At 37.7% G+C, this 16,114-nt stretch overlaps 1 protein-coding gene across 7 annotated transcripts in view; it reads left to right on the top strand.

The window, feature by feature from the left end:
* Positions 1–206: 206 nt before the first annotated feature.
* The window catches only part of Cep70 (centrosomal protein 70), a 62,501-nt gene continuing 46,593 nt past the window's right edge, over positions 207–16,114 (top strand). For 2 of the 7 annotated variants that reach the window (XM_078043399.1, XM_078043401.1), the window contains exons 1-6: positions 207–361; positions 2,084–2,186; positions 6,883–7,005; positions 9,564–9,654; positions 9,769–9,892; positions 10,285–10,465. In XM_078043399.1, coding sequence (XP_077899525.1) covers positions 2,160–2,186; positions 6,883–7,005; positions 9,564–9,654; positions 9,769–9,892; positions 10,285–10,465 — 546 coding nt within the window. In that variant the 5' untranslated portion in view covers positions 207–361; positions 2,084–2,159. The other 5 variants (XM_078043404.1, XM_078043402.1, XM_078043403.1 and 2 more) reach the window with 5 other exon arrangements.

Here is a 16,114-nt window from a genome sequence, read left to right as displayed (position 1 = left end):
CGATGTCTCCCGGATAAATGAGGTTCCACAGGAGACCTTTCGCCTAATGCCGCAAGCGTGGGCTGGGAAAGCAGTAGGGGTGACGGCAAGCCCTGAACTGCGCAGCCAGCTCCCGCCTATGGGTGGTAAGCCCCGCCGCCAGCAGCAGAGCCAATCAGCGGTCGCGGGGTGGAGTCAGTCCCTGGTGGGCCGGAGAGAATCGCTACGGCTGCTCTCAGGCAGAGAGTGGGCGGGCCCTCGACGCGCTCGGGCTCGATTGGCCTCCCCTCGGCGGCGGTAACGGTCTGGGAGGCTGGCCCGAATCGGCTGGGCTGGGCCGGCCGGGCGGGGCTGGGCTGCTGGTGGGAGGCGGCAGCTGAAGGTGAGTGGCGCATGGGGCGGCGGAAGGTGTCTGCCAGATCCCTTTGCTAGAGAGCCCTCTGCTAGAGAGCCCTCAGTCCTGGCCCTGCCCGGGCCCTAGGTGGTCGGTCCGGCAGAGCCCGCTCCCCAGGGCCCGGGAGCCGCCGCTGAGGGTGGTTCGCGCTAATGAACACCGGTGTGAAGGTCTGGGGGCCGCGCGGACCTGGCTGAGCCCCGGCTCCCCAGCTTTTGTGCCTTTGGCTTCGTACTTGACGCCTTTCTTTGTAGCATAAAGGTGGTCATTCTTGGGTGGCGATTGTGAGAATTCAGTGAAGTTCAGAATCGCACCTGGCCCGGGGGGGTCCCGGCTGGGAGGTGTGACGGCCGGGCCTCCGGGACGGTCCCAGGAATGGGGGATCTGAGCATCCTCTCTCCTGCTTTTTAGGCTCATCCCGGATTCCGGGGAACGCAGACTTTATTGGGAGTCTGTTTTGTTTGGATGTGGGGAGGGGGGAGTCAAAAGGCCGAGAGAGACCCCTAACAGACCAACCAGAAGGGGTTTGGGGAGTTTCACTTCGTTTCTAATCATCATGATTTTTAACCCTGCAGACAATACCCATATCGATTTCAATCCTCCATGTTAGTTTTTTTGTTTATTTTACTTTGAATATTGCCAATTAGACGTGTGCCACCTCTGCCCCATCTTTTAAGAATTAACTGACTTGGAGTTTTACAGAGTGTTTTTTATTTTAGTTTTTATTTTTGCCTCACAGTAGAAGAGGCCAGTTCTAACTCTTTCTGGAACATGTTCTGGGACAGAATGAGATGATATCCAGTCCTCACTCTTTCCTTATTTGTTGCGAGTTAAACAGCAAGTTGGTATATTTTTGGAATAGTTTTTGTATATAGAGAATAGAGACTTTAAAAACATTCATTTATGAAGTAATTTCAAATAAATATATACTTTTGAGAAAGTTTATAGATTTATGATTTGAGAAAGAACGGTTACTGATCAGGCTTATTTCCGTCCTTTTGCCTCCAAAATGTTAAAAATAATTCAATTTTAATATAGGTAGATGTTACAGGGGCTTCAGATATTTAAAAGTAGTTTAACCAAATGCTCTTGGGAAGCATGGGCAGTACCAGGATATACATTTTTTTACACTTACATATCATGTACAAACCAACTTCTACCCCACAATCCCTTACTCAGAGTCTTTTAGGTGTGTCACACTGATGAAAGCTTACAGCTTCTACCTTGGCCCTGGGAAGCATTTGGTTTCTTCCTGTGACTTTCAGTTCCAAATCTGTGTCCTATTATAGCCTTAAAAGGGGAAAAGGCTACTGTAAAATATTATTCAGAATAGACTTCTGAAAAGGAGGACTGAGCACAGGTGCAAATGAGGAGTAGTTTTTTTTCTTGCATTTGCTTTTGTGATCACTGGTTGTTTGAGAATGCTTCCTTTTAATTTGCTTGCAAGTGAGAACATCCTATCCATTTCTTTTGAAGCCAGAAATCAAAATGTTTCAACAAAGCAGGATGAGGAAAGGTATGAAAGGGGAGAAAAAATGGAGGAGTCATGGTGGTGAGCCATTTAACCCTGGGACAGTTATTGCATTTGTTTAGCCTTTGGTTAGCAGTTCTGAGTACAAGGGGTCCCTGTCCTGGAAATAACTATGCAAGACCCTTCTCAGTAATAGGTTGAACATTTCAAGATTTTGGTCTGTATATTTTTGAACCTAGATGAAGATCCAGTTTCAGACATGAGACTCACTGAGAAATAACTTCATTGAGATCAACTTGAGTGATTAGATACCAAATGCAAGAGGAATGTGCTATGACTGAGGTATGTCTAATGTGACAATTTTGTGAGATTATGGGAAGGGTCTCATATTTATTGAATACTGTACTAGATTTGTAACATATTTCCTTTTGACAATGCTATCATTTTAAACTCAATAAGGAAACTGAGGTTCAGAGAAGTTATATAACTACTTGACATCTATTCTGTGAGCAGGGCACTGCTCTTTGTTCTTTTTATATTAGCTCTTCTAATCTTTACAATGACCCAGTGAGCTATCATCAGTTTTTGATGAGAAAATTGAAGCATAGAGAGATCAGTACTCTGGTTTTGTGGCAGAGTCTATGATGTGAACCAAGGTAGTTTAGCTGCAGAGCAATATCAGCATTCTTGTTTTTTTTTTTTTTTAATTTAACAAAATATTGGTTGTAAGCCAGGGGCAATGGGGCATGCCTGTAATCCCAGTAACTTGGGAGGCTGAGGCAGGAAGACTGAAAATTCAACGCTATCCTCAGCAACTTAGTATGAGACCTTGTCTCAAAATAAAAAAATAAAAAGGACTGTGGTTGTGGCTTAGTGGGTAAGCAACCCTGGGTTCAATCCCTAGAACCACCCCTCTTCTTCAAAAAAGAAAAAAAAAACAAAACTTTAATTGAAAAATTATTTATTAAATAAAACAAAAGCCCTACATACCAAGTATATAACTTAATAGTATGACATGATACCACAAAGTTAGGCCAGAGCCCTTCAGGTGCCTAATTTGAATCAGAACTCCTGTGCTTCTATTAGTTGGTATTATTTTTATAATAATCGCTTTGTTAGTGTTTTGTTTTGGTTGGTGCTAGGGATCACTCTACCCCTTAGCTATGTCCCTAGTCCTTCCCTGTGTTTTTAAAGTTTTATCAAAAGTATATAGTCTTGTATTCTATAATGTGGCCTTTTTCATTAAAAAAATTTAAGTATTTACTCTGTGTGGTTTTTTTCCTCCATTCTTTTCTTTTCTTAACAGTTTGTGTGATTAAGAACCTGAATTTTAGTCAGATTTTGCTGATTGTGAACTCAACAGTTTAGTATGTTCCTCTGCCTTCAATAATTCTTATACATTGTCAGCTGGATCCAAGCTGACAATTTTGGTAGTTTTTTTTTTTTTGTTATTGTTGTTGTTTTGTTTTGTTTTTAATGGGATCTTGCCCTGTTGTATAGGTTGGCCTAGAACTCCTGGGCTCAAGGTATTCTCTTACCTCAGCCTCCTGAGTAACTGGAACTACAAGTGATTCTTTTTTTCTATTATTTGTTTTAATTAGTTATATATGACAGTAGAATGCCCTATGATACATCATACATAAATGGAGTATAATTTCTCATTTGTCTGATTGTACATGATATAGAATACTACTGGTCATGTAGTCATATGTACAACTTTGGTGATTCTTTTGAGTTGTGTTTGTTAGAAACATAATGTCTCATTGTCTTTTTCCTTTTGATCTTAGCATGTGTTGATACTTGGTGACTATATCAATTCACTGAGGGTTGCAAAAGGGGGATAGTCTAAGTATCTCTTTCAGTTAAAATATTAGACCCTTTATCCATTATTTGGATACCCAGCAGTAAATTCATAGAGGAAAGGTAGGATAAATGCTTGATTCTTTCTTTTTATTTACTAATTTTCAAGATAATTCATTATTTTTTGAAGACTTAAAAAAAAATCTAACATCACTATAAACTCGAACTCAAATTGTTAAGTTGCAATTCATTGTAATTATTATCTTTATTAAAGCTCATCTCGTCTCATCTTTGGCTTGTGGGAACCTAGTCAAGCCTTTTTTTTTGTTGTTGTTAAGGGATTGAACCCAAGGCTCTTAACCATGAGCCACACCCACAGCCCTTCTTATTTTTTATTTTGAGATAGGATCTCACTAGGTTGTTTAAGGCCTTGCTGAGTTGCTGAGGCATAATTTGAACTTGTGATCCTCTTGCCTCAGTCCCCCAAGCTGCTGGAATTACAGGTGCATGCCCAGCAGCTTAAACCTATCTTTTTAATTTTTTGGTGGTACTGGAATTGAACCCAGGGGCACTCTCCCATTGATCTGCATTGCCAACCCATTAAAAAAATATAATTTTTTAAGATGGGGGTTTCACCATCTCGGAGCCTTGAACTTATGATCTTCCTACTTTAGCTTCCAGAGTCACCGGGATTACACATTTGTGCCCTGGGCTTGGCTAAGCCTAACTTTAGTAATTTGATAGCTTCCTTGTTATCTGATAACAATTTCTGTCCCAGAACTAAAAGATAGCCATGTAACAGAAACATGTTTAAAACAGAACTATTTGCTCAGTATCATGGAAAAGTGCATCAAAAAATTAAAGAAAAGATAGTGCAGTTGACAGTATAAAACATGGAGAAAATGCACTTATTTTGGGAGTGGGTAATACGTAGGAGACTTTGGGCCTATAGTTGCATGGACGACAGATATTTAAGGGTGTCACAGAGCAGTGGTGTCTGTTAGACCCTGTTGCAAGGTTATACTTAAAATTGATGTTTTCCTCTTGTTCTTGTATAAATAGAGATATATATTGGTGATAAATGAGTGAAGTGGAAAGACCTTAAAAAAAATCATTCTTAGAACAAAATGACATGTCTATTTGGCAAGGATATTTAACTTAGTGATTTAAATCCTAAACTATTTTTACGACATAACAAAACCAAGTGCCTCAGTTTTACCATTTGGCCAATCCCCTTACTTTTTCTTTGACCTTGGGTTTCTACATTTTTAATTTTTAATTTTTCATTTTTTATCCTCCCATTAATGCTATTAGTTCTACTGTTCATTGGCTGAATTTATGGGCTTGGAGCTGCTAAAAATCTGTTTTAAGAAGTTTTGCTTTTAAGCTACAGATGTACCTGATTCTCAGGTATTGACTGAGAACATTTTGTACCTCTCATTAACTAATTGACTTAATAAGAATATATATCAGGGGGTTGGGGATATAGCTCAGCTGGTAGAGTGCTTGCCTTACATGTACAAGGCCCTGGGTTTAATCCCCAGCACCACAAAAAAAATTATATAATCAACATGAATTACTAGAATTGAACGTCATAAGCATAGTTATTTTATGGTATGGACTTAATAGCTACAATCTCAGAAGTCTTTCTTTGTTGGTTTTTAAAATTTCATTCTCTTTTTTCCTGTATGCCTTGTTTATCTTTGAAAGTTTGTTGGATGTTGTGTATGGGACATTTTTCTGGGAGTGATTTGATGTCTTTTTTCAGAGAGGATTTCATTTGCATTTTCCACTTCTTCAGGATCATCCTGTTAACCTAGGATGATCTTGAAGTACTAGAACAACAAAGAAGAGGGGAAGCCAGGTTTGAGGTTGATGGGAGAGCTAGTTTACTTCTGATTCAACCTTATCCTGAGAGTTTAGCCCCTCCAGGTTATAACTTTAAGTTAGAGTGGCTTTGATCTTTAGCATTTATTTTCACTGCTCTGTGGAACTGGCAGATGCCTTTGGGGAAAGTCAGTTGATGAATCTCTTCATGAGATTCTTTAGCAGCTACGTGCCTAATCTGCATGAGTTTTAAACTCCATAGACTTGGCTATTCAGGAGCCTGATGCAGCCTGTTCTGGCAGTATCAGCATCACTATGTCTTCCAATGTCATAGCTGTGACTACTGTGAGTTGCTGTGGATAAGCATAATTATCACTTCTTCCTTGGTATCTTCCTCTATTTCCTTGAGACCAGTCTTTTCTGAATTGGTCAATTCTTCCTACATTCTTTTCTAACGATTTTACTTTAAGAAAGAAGGAATTGTATCTGTATGTCAGAGACCTAAGGAAAGTTTTTCCTCTCATATGGCAGTTTTAGATAACAAGAACAAATGATGGGTAGGGTAGACTAAATGTTTTTTGGTGACCAACAGAATCCTTGTTGCTAGTTTCTGTTCTACTTAGAAATAAAGACTATCTAAGTAAATGTCACTTCATTTATCCTTGGCATTCAGTGAATTTAGACTGGCCTGTAACTGTAGGCCCAGACACGGTTCTTTTAGATTTTTGGGTAGCAGCTTCCCAAAGATAAGTTCATTAGTGTTGCATCATTTTCACCTTCTCTAGTTAAAATAAATAGTTCCTTTCTCATTTTCATTCTCTCCCCCCTCCCTCTCTCTCCCCCCTCCCTCTCTCTCCCCCCTCCCTCTCTCTCCCCCCTCCCTCTCTCTCCCCCCTCCCTCTCTCTCCCCCCCTCCCTCTCTCTCCCCCCTCCCTCTCTCTCCCCCCCTCCCTCTCTCTCCCCCTCCCTCTCTCTCCCCCCTCCCTCTCTCTCCCCCCTCCCTCTCTCTCCCCCTCCCTCTCTCTCCCCCTCCCTCTCTCTCCTCCCCCTCTCCCCCCTCCTTCTCTCTCCCTCCTCCCTCTCTCCTCTCCCTCTCCCCCTCTCCCCCCTCCCCTCTTCTTCCTCCCTCCCTCCCTCCCTCTCTCTCTCTCTCTCTCTCTGTGAGAGACAGAGCTTGCACAAGCACGCATGCATATGAGAGAGCCCAGATTTTTTTTTTTCTGTACTGCTGAGGAATTCAGAATTATATTCCCAGAAAAAAATTATAATTTAGGGCATATTCAAATGATTTATATAGTCAGCTATCTAGGAAAATAGCTGTTTCAACATAGACATGGCCTGATTTGCTTTGCAAGAGACGTGGATTCTTTTAAATTATAATTTCCTTTAACTCTTATTCTTTTTTGTTTAGGCAACTCAAATTTTCTTATTACCAGGCTTGACTTTGGACTCTACAAAAGAAACTATGTCTCCAGCAGCCCCTAAAACTCAGGAGTCTGTTCAATTATCAAACAAACTCATGCTTGAAAAACAGGTAAATTGAAATATTTTAAAGTTTTTCAAAATATGTGCAAAATAATGTTAGATCTATAAATGTGAAAAATCTGACTTTGGAAGATTTCCTTGATTAAATAATTTTGGGGAATTCTGGGGTAAATATTACTAAGTAGTTTTACTGACACATCAGTCTCCAAAGGACAATTTAATATATGTCATTTTCCTTTGATCACTAGTTTGAGTATTTCATTAGACTTGTGTTCTGCAGCACCTATTTTGGAAAATGCTATTCCCTGTTATTTCAGAATTCATAAACTTTTTTTTTTTTTAGTATATGAAGTATCAGGTAACAATATGTATAACTTTATCATTGAAAATGTGTAACCTTATTATATACAGAGCATTTTTTTTTGAGAGAGAGGGGGAGAATTTTTAAAATATTTTTTAGTTTTCAGCAGGCACAACATCTTTATTTGTATGTGGTGCTGAGGATCAAACCCGGGCCGCACGCATACCAGGCAAGTGCGCTATCGCTTGAGCCACATCCCCAGCCCTGAGAGCATTTTGTTTTTAATGAATTACAGTAATTAAATAATTACAATGAGTATCCATTGATACCCACTTAGAAATTTTGGTCCCTAAAACAAACATCAGTGATAATTTTAATCCTGAATCCATCAAGTTGTTCAGTTCTGTGATCAAATGGCCTAAGGCATAAGTGAGGGAAAAGTTGTGTGAGAGAGAAGTATATAAAAAGTAAAGGGGAGGAAAATGTTAGCAGTCAAAAAGAAAGATATATTTTGGGCTAAGAATATAGCTGAGTGGTAGGATGCTTGCCTAGTATACATCATTCCCTGGGTTATGTCTCTACACCATACAACAACAAGGGTTTCACTATGATGTGGGAGGCAGTCTTGCTGAATGATTTGCATTCTCTTCCCCTTGAGCAGAGGGGCTCTGACCATCACTCTCCTAGTGACCTGGACATTGCCCTGGTCCTGGAGGTTGAGGTCGTGTCTTCAGACGTAGGCATGCCATTCTGCAGTCCCTTAGGTTGAATTACACTCACGTGTCCTTGTAACCCTGCCCCTCCTGACCTTTTTTGAAGAATGAGGGTCCCCCCAATAAAAGCTCACTTTCAAATGTACTCCCGCTCTCACCAGCCTCTCATGATTTTCCTTGCTTTCCCATTTGGGGAGCTTGAGGCTGAGAGCAGAGGAGCCATCCTGAAGCTTGATTTAAAGGTAAAATGTGTATCTGTGTTTTATTTGGTGTCCCAGGAAATTCACACAAGTGACCTTAAGTTCAGCTGCCTGTGCAGGTCAGGGGTGGCACTATGAGTCATGATAGTATAAAAGAACCATTAGGGTAATTTGTTTCTTTTTTTGTTGATAAACTGTTTTAAGTTATGCACTATATTAATAAAAAACTTGTGTTTTATATATTTATATATATATATTTTAAGCATTTAAACATTGAAACTTCTCTCGACCTTTTCACAGATATCCTTTAAACTTAAAAAGCACCTCACACAGTTATTTCAGAATCAATCATTGTACTTGCATTAACAATGGATTATATGGCCAGGCACGGTGGCATATCCCTATAAGCTAGTGGTTCCAGAGGCTGAGTCAGGAGGACCACAAGTTCAAAGCCAGACCTAAGCAACTTAGTGAGATCCTTTCTCACCAAAAACCAAACAAAAACAGGAGTTTACAGCTAGGAATAGAGTTTAGTGGTAGAGCTGAGGCTCTGGAAACTCAATCCCCAGTGCTGAAAAACTAACCAACTGAAAAATAACTCCCAAGACATATTTAAATACATGATATTAAATTGTTTTATAATCTTTGTATGTATGTGAGCTGGGGATTAAATCCAGGGTCTCTTGTGTGTTAAATCCAACCTCTAAATGTGTTGTTCTAAAAAATAATCTTTTTCAGTCCTTTATTTTTTATTTCTTCCCATTCTAATGTTTTTATTCATTTACTCAAGAGAGCTAGAATTCCTGTCTCAAGTTTAGGATGCAAATACAAATTCAGAATCAATTATAAGATTTCAGAGTGTCCTTCAGGTGATTCTACTGGAATTGTTGGTCAAGGTAGACATGCTTCTGTGTGATGCACTAGGTTTAAGTTTTTGGCTCCATCTAGTTAAGTGTGTCTTGATATTTTTGGGACTAGTCATTTGGCTCCATCTAGTTAGGTGTGTTTGAATGACTGATCTTTTCCTTACTATTCAATTAATATTACCTAGTTTGCACTGGTTTTTGAGTAGAGCCTGGTCTAGTTCATGAAATCTGTTTGGCTCACTGGAATTATGAAGTGTTGTAATTATTATTTTTTCTTTAATTTGTCCACTAAGGCCTACAAATGAACATTCTACTTGATGTGATAATTTGTGCTTATTTGCATGCTTCTTGTCTGTTGCTGATTTTGTTAGAAATAATAAATGTATTCAGTTTTAATCAGATATGCTTAAAAATTCATGTTTAAATTTTTTGAAGAAGCTGTTATTTTGAAAAGATAGGAAATTGTATTGTAAGAATTTTTCTTCATATCTTAAGGTTGATCCTTTTCTCTCTCCTTGTCATTGTAGCAGGAAGAAGCAGAATGGGAAAGTATAAATGTGCTGTTGATGAATCATGGCTTACAATCTTTGTGCTTGGTCAAAAGACCAGATATTAAAGGTAATCAGATCCTATTTTTTGTTTAAGGTAAAAAGTTTTTTCCTTAAAAAGTTTTTTAATCCTAAAATGTTTTACTTGATTATTACTATCTGTATTATATTTTTTAAAATGTAGATCTCATCCTTTTTGACAAACAGTCATCACAAAGGATGAGACAGAATTTGAAAACATTGATGGAAGAAACAGTTCGTCAACAGAACATGATACAAGAGCTTATAGAAAACAACCAGAAACTTAAGTAAGAAAATGCAAAGTCTCCTTTAAATTATTTGTACGTATTCTATAAGTAATGACCATGAAAATGATTCTGCAATTAAAATTTTTATTTTGACTAAATATTAAATTTAAAAAATTTATAGGTAAATTTTAAAAAAAGATCTTTTGGTAATAGTTTACCATAGATATGTAATGGTACTATGTATGTTTTTGTTTCTGTAATAAGATAGAAATGCTGTGGCTAGGGGTGTAGCTTCATGGTACACCACCTGCTTAATGTGTGAGGCCCTGAGTTCAATCCCTGCACCAAAAATAGAATGCAGATAAATTTTACAAAGTCAATAAATTGGGTATGTTTGGTGATTTTATTTATTTTTAGTACTAAGGGAAGGAATTGTGTGTCTATTAAATTAGAAATGAACTTCAGCTAGAACAAAACCGAGCAGCCCATCAGGAACAGCGAGCTAATGAGTTGGAACAAATTATGGAGAGTGTGAAAGCCAAAATTGGTGAATTGGAGGATGAATCCCTAAATAGGGTTTGCCAGCAACAAACTAAAATAAAAGATCTTCAAAAGGAGCAGAAAACTTTACAGGTACTGAGTTATGTGTTTTCTTAGTCGATTAGTACTAGAACAGCTCATCATTGACTTCCATGTTGCTTAACTTGGTGATTTTTACCTTCCTTGACCTATCACTGGTTCCTTTTCCAGAACATCCTATTTCCCTCACCTCACTGGACATTCTATAGTTCCTTTGCTGCTGGTTCTTCTCTCCTTCCTAACCTCTTGGTGTTGGAATTCTCCAGTGCTTGGTCCTTAATATCTTGTCTTTTTTTTTTTTTTTTTACATACCCTAACTCTCTTGACCTCAATCTGATTCATGGCTCCTCAATTTTTATGTATAGTCCAGACCTGTCCTCTAATTCTATACTGATAGCCAGCTTTAAAATCTCTATTGGATGTCTAATAAGCACTTAGAACTATTTTATGTGTAAAACTGAGTTCTTTTCATAGAAAGGGTAGTGTTACAACAATGAATGCTGAGTTTCCTAGTATAAAAAATATTTACATTAAAATGTAGGTGTTTTGTGAAACATCTACATTTTAATGTAAAAAGGAAATGAATCTTTTGTGTTGATAGCAAATTAGGGAAGATAAAAGTGCTCCTGGAGTATAATTATTTTACAGTTTAAGGGACATTCTTCTATTTTTTTAGTATACACTTGTTTTCAATTTTAGACTGGTTTCATGCTGCATATTTTGCAATTTGGAGCAAGGAAACATTGGTTTTTGTATGTCTGGCAAAGAAGTCGAGGAGATCAATAAATGTAGGTATAGTGAAAAATTGGAGAAAAGACAACTTATGTGACATAGAGGATTATATTTATATTTATTCTCATTTAGCATAATTATTTTGAGATTTTATTCATGTGGCCGTATGCTGTGATTTAGATGAGTCTTCCTTAAAGGTTCATGTGCTAAAGGCTTCATCCTCAGGGTATCATTATTGGGAAGAAATGGAACTTTTAGGACCTCCCACTGGAACCCTCCTCCTAAGTCTTTTCTTTGCTTCCTGACTTATAATGTGAGTTTGTTCTGCTATGTTCTCCTGCTGTGATGTGTCATCCTCACTTGTGACCCAAAGAAATGGAATAATTCATTCTATGTTTTCTCCTTTTTAAAAATTATAGTATTATTATAGTATTATTTGATTAAATATTAGACAAAATCATACACATAAGGAATCTTATTTCAATCCCCATTCCTCCTGCTTCCCTCACCTCTCCCTCTTATTCTTCTTTCTCTACTGATTTGTTTGCTTATTTACTTATTTATTTATTGGTAGTTGTAGATGGACAACATGCCTTTATTTTATTATTTTTTCACACAGTGCTGTGAATCAAACCCAGTGCCTCACACATGCTAGGCAAGCACTTTACCGCCGAGCCAGAACCCCAGTCCCTCATTTATTTTCTGACTGGTACTTTCTACATATACATGAAGAAATTCCTTTTGGTATGTTTTTCTATGCATGTAACATAATTTTGTTAAACTTGTTCTATATTTCCTTCCCTTTCCAATCATTCCTACCCCCCTCTCATCATTCTTCTTCTGGTCCACTGATCTTCTCTGTATTTTTGATATCTGATCACTGCCCCCCGCCTTTTCTTTATTTCACTCTAGCTTCCAATGAAAGAAAAGTTTTGACCTTTAATTTTCTGAGTCTGGCTTATTTGACTCAGCCTGATCTTCATTTCCATTCATTTATTGGCAAATGCCATGATTTCATTCTTGCTTATGACTGAATAAAACTGCATTGTGTATATGAACCACATTTTCTTTAGCCATTATTGATGGGCATCGGGGCTGATTCCTTAATTTGGCTAATGTGAATTGTGCTTTTATAAACATCGAAGTGGCTGTTATCACTATAGTATGCTGAGTTTTAGATCTTTAGGATAAATACCCAGGCGAGAGATAGCTGGGGTCATATGGTGGTTCCATTCCTAGTTTTGAGGAATCTCCATACTGCTTTCCAGAGTGGATATGCTACATTTACAGCCCTACCAACAATGTGTCAGTATACTTTTCCCCCATATCCTCACCAGCATATTATATGTTCTTGATTATTGCCATTCTGACTAGAGTGAGATGAAATCTTAGTTTTGATTTTCATTTCTCTGATTGCTAGATATATTGAACATTTTTTCATATATTTATTTAGTTGTTGTGCCCATTTATTCAAATCCCCACCTCAATACTCTCCTCCATCCTGCATTAAGATTTTTTAGTTGTTTATCTATTAATTCCATCAGAAGAGCAGCTGGGAGATTTTCTCCCATTCTTCAGTCTCTCTCTACACTCTCTTAATTGTTTCCTTTGCTGTGCAGAAGCTTTTTAATTTGATGGTATCCCACTTATTGATTCCCCATTTTATGTCTTGAGCTTTAGGGGTCTTGTTGAGGAAGTCAGTGCCTGTACCTATGGGATGGACTGTTGACTCTGTTTTATTCTAGCAATTGAACAGTTTCTGGTCTAATTCCTAATTCTTTGGTCCATTTTGATTTAACTTTTGTGGAGAGTGAGATATAGGTGTCTAGTTTCATTCTTCTACATATGGATATCCAGTTTTCCCAGCAACATTTGTTTAAAAGGCTCTTTTCTCCCAACATATTTTTGGCACCTTTGTCAAGTATCAGATGGCTATAAATATGTGGCATTGTCTATGGGGAGGTGGCCATAGACAGGGGGTCCTTTTTCATGCCCAGAAGGATATAAGCCACCAGAGAAGATAATATCTCAGAAAAAATTAGTCCAGAAATAAGACAGAGTTGGAAAGAGTTTTGAAGTAGGACACCAGATAGGTCCAGCCCACCCAGAAGCTGGAGCTAAACAATTAGAAAATGGCTTCCGTGGTTTATTTAAGTGGGTACATCAAAGACAGGGAGAAGGTTTCAGGGTGAAATCTTGATTTGGGATATCTTGGGGTCAGCAGGTTGACTGGCATCTGGGTGGGTTATGCCCATCTCTGGGAGGCTGTGTGGCTGCAGCAGGTCACCCCATCACCAGTGCTTGTGTTGGACCAGGCACAGCTGAACAGGGCTCACAGGTGTCTGGGCATTCTAGGCCAGAGGAAATTTCTATTGGAAGTCCCCAGACACCAGATTCTCCTGCTCACTGGCTATGATGCCGATTTTTAGTTCACACTCGGCCTATGGATGGCTCTCAACAATTGTCTCTGTGTCTTCTATTCTATTGGTTTTCATGTCTCTTTTGATGCCAATACCATGGTGTTTTTGTTAGTACAGTTCTGCAGCATGATTTCAGATCAGGTATTGTGATGCCTCCTGCATTGTTGTTTTTTAGAATTGCTTTTGCCATTCTGGGTCTCTTATTCCCCCATAGTGGAACTACTTGTTCTTAGACTGAAATGTCAAGAACTGTGAGCTAAAATAACCTTTTGCTTTTTATAAGTTAATTGCCTCTGATATTTCATTGCCTCTGATACTTCATTACAGGAATGCAAAGCTAGCTAATAGCTGTGTCAGTGGTCTGTTCCTTTTTATGCTAAGAAGTATTTCACTGTGTGGATATACCACTATTTGCTTATTCATTCTGTTGATGAACATTTTGAGTTGTTTTCAGTTTCTGGCTATTTGAAACTGACCTCATGTAAATATTTCTGTTCAAGGTTTTGTGTAGACATATGCTCTCATTTCTCTTTGGTAGATACTTAGAACTTGAATTGCTGAGTCATACAATAAATACATGTTAACTTTTAAGAAATTGCCAGGCTCTAAATTCCAAAGGTGCTCTATCATTTCACATTCCTGATAGGGTATGAAAGTTCTAATTTCTTATCCTCACCAACCCTTCAATCAAAAATTGAAGATCGAACACTTCAATTTTGATGAGTATTTTCATTGGATATATAATTTTAATTTGGAAGCTATTTCCTTTCCATATTTCCATTTTCTCCTGGATTCCATTGTTTCTGCTGAGGGTTCACTTGTCAGTGTCTTTGTCGCTCCTTTGAAGGCATTCTACCATTTCTTTGGCTTCCTTTTAATATTTTTCTCTTTGCTTTTGTTTTAAAATAGTTTTACCTTGTGTCTAGTCAAGTTTACTTTTGAGTTATCCTTCTCAGATTTTGTAGCACTTCTTGAATTGGTAGCTTGATATTATACATCAGTTTTAATAAATTCATAACCATTATATCTTCAAATATTGCATCCATCACATTCTCTTTTCAGTTTTTCCAGGATTTCAGTTCTGTTAGTTTATCATTTAATCCCCATGTCTTTTTATGTTTTTTAATCTTGATCTTTTTGTCTTTTGATACTTTATTCTAGATATTTTCTGTGGATTATTGGATTTTTTTGTTTTAGAATTTCTGTTCTTTGGTTTTTAATTTTCTGAAATTGTTTTGAACATACTAAGTTAATTTATTTTAGAATCTGTTCAATTTTGGAGCAAGATGGGAGTGGTGGTCATACAGTATCATAAGAGTATTAGATGCTAGTGAATTGTTCACTTTAAAATGGTTAATTTTATGTGGTGTGAATTTTATCTCTGTTTAAATCTGATAATTCAGTTACCTGGTTCTAATTGGATCATTTTTTTGTGTTTAGGTTTCTATTTGTGTTTTCTTGTTCTCTGGCATGCCTGATTATTATTATTGCATGCTGAGCTTTTTTCATATTTTATTGATGCATTATAATTGTACATAGTGGTGAGATTCATATTTGTACAAGTTTATGATATAATAATTTAACCAATATCATTCCCCAGTATTCCCCTTCCCCTGTGTGTCCTCTCCATCTTTCTTTTCCCTTTTCCTCTAGCTTCCATATATGAGAGAAAACATATGACCCTTGACTGATTAAAATTTCACTGTTTATATATGCCACATTTTCTTTATCCATTCATCTATTGATGGACAACTAGACTGGTTCCATAGTTTGGCTATTGTGAATTGTACTGTTATAAACAGGTATGCTTGTATTACTATAGTTTGAAGGTTCTAATTCTTCAGGATAAATACCAAGGATTGATATAGCTGGGTCATAAGGTAGTTCTGTTTGTAGTCTTTTGAGGAAACTTCATATTGGTTTCCATAGTGGTTATATTAATTTGCAATTCCACCAATAATGAAAATATATATATATATTTGTGTGGTACTGGGAATTGAACTCAGGGGCACTTGACCACTGAGCCACATCCCCAGCCTGTTTTGTTTTATATAGAGACAGGTTCTTGCTGAGTTGCATGGGGCTTCACTAAATTGCTGAGGCTAGCTTTGAATTTACAATCTTTCTACCTCAGCCTGCCAAGCTGCTGGGATTATAGGCATACACCACCACACCTGGCTGGCTATTTGTATTCTTTTGAGAAATGTCTGCTAAGTTTATTTGCTTATTTATCAATTGGGTTGTTTGAGTTCTTTTTGTTTTTATTTCCTTTTATTTTATTTTTTTTTTTTGGTACTACGGATGGAACCCATGCTTAATGACTGAACCACATCTCTAGCCTTTTTTTTTTTTTTTTTTTTTTAAATAATGAGACAAGGCCTTTACTAAGTTGCTTAGGGCCTTGCTAAGTTGCTGAGGCTGGCATTGAACTTGCAATCCTCAATCTTCCAAGTCACTGGGATTATAGCCATGTACCTACATATCTGGCTTTGAATTCTTTATATATTTTGGATATTAGTCCTCTGTGAGAAGAGTAACAAAGATTTTCTCC

This window comes from Ictidomys tridecemlineatus, chromosome 3 (assembly GCF_052094955.1).
Source record: "Ictidomys tridecemlineatus isolate mIctTri1 chromosome 3, mIctTri1.hap1, whole genome shotgun sequence".
Taxonomy (NCBI): domain Eukaryota; kingdom Metazoa; phylum Chordata; class Mammalia; order Rodentia; family Sciuridae; genus Ictidomys; species Ictidomys tridecemlineatus.
This window is presented reverse-complemented; position numbering and strand designations above follow the sequence as displayed.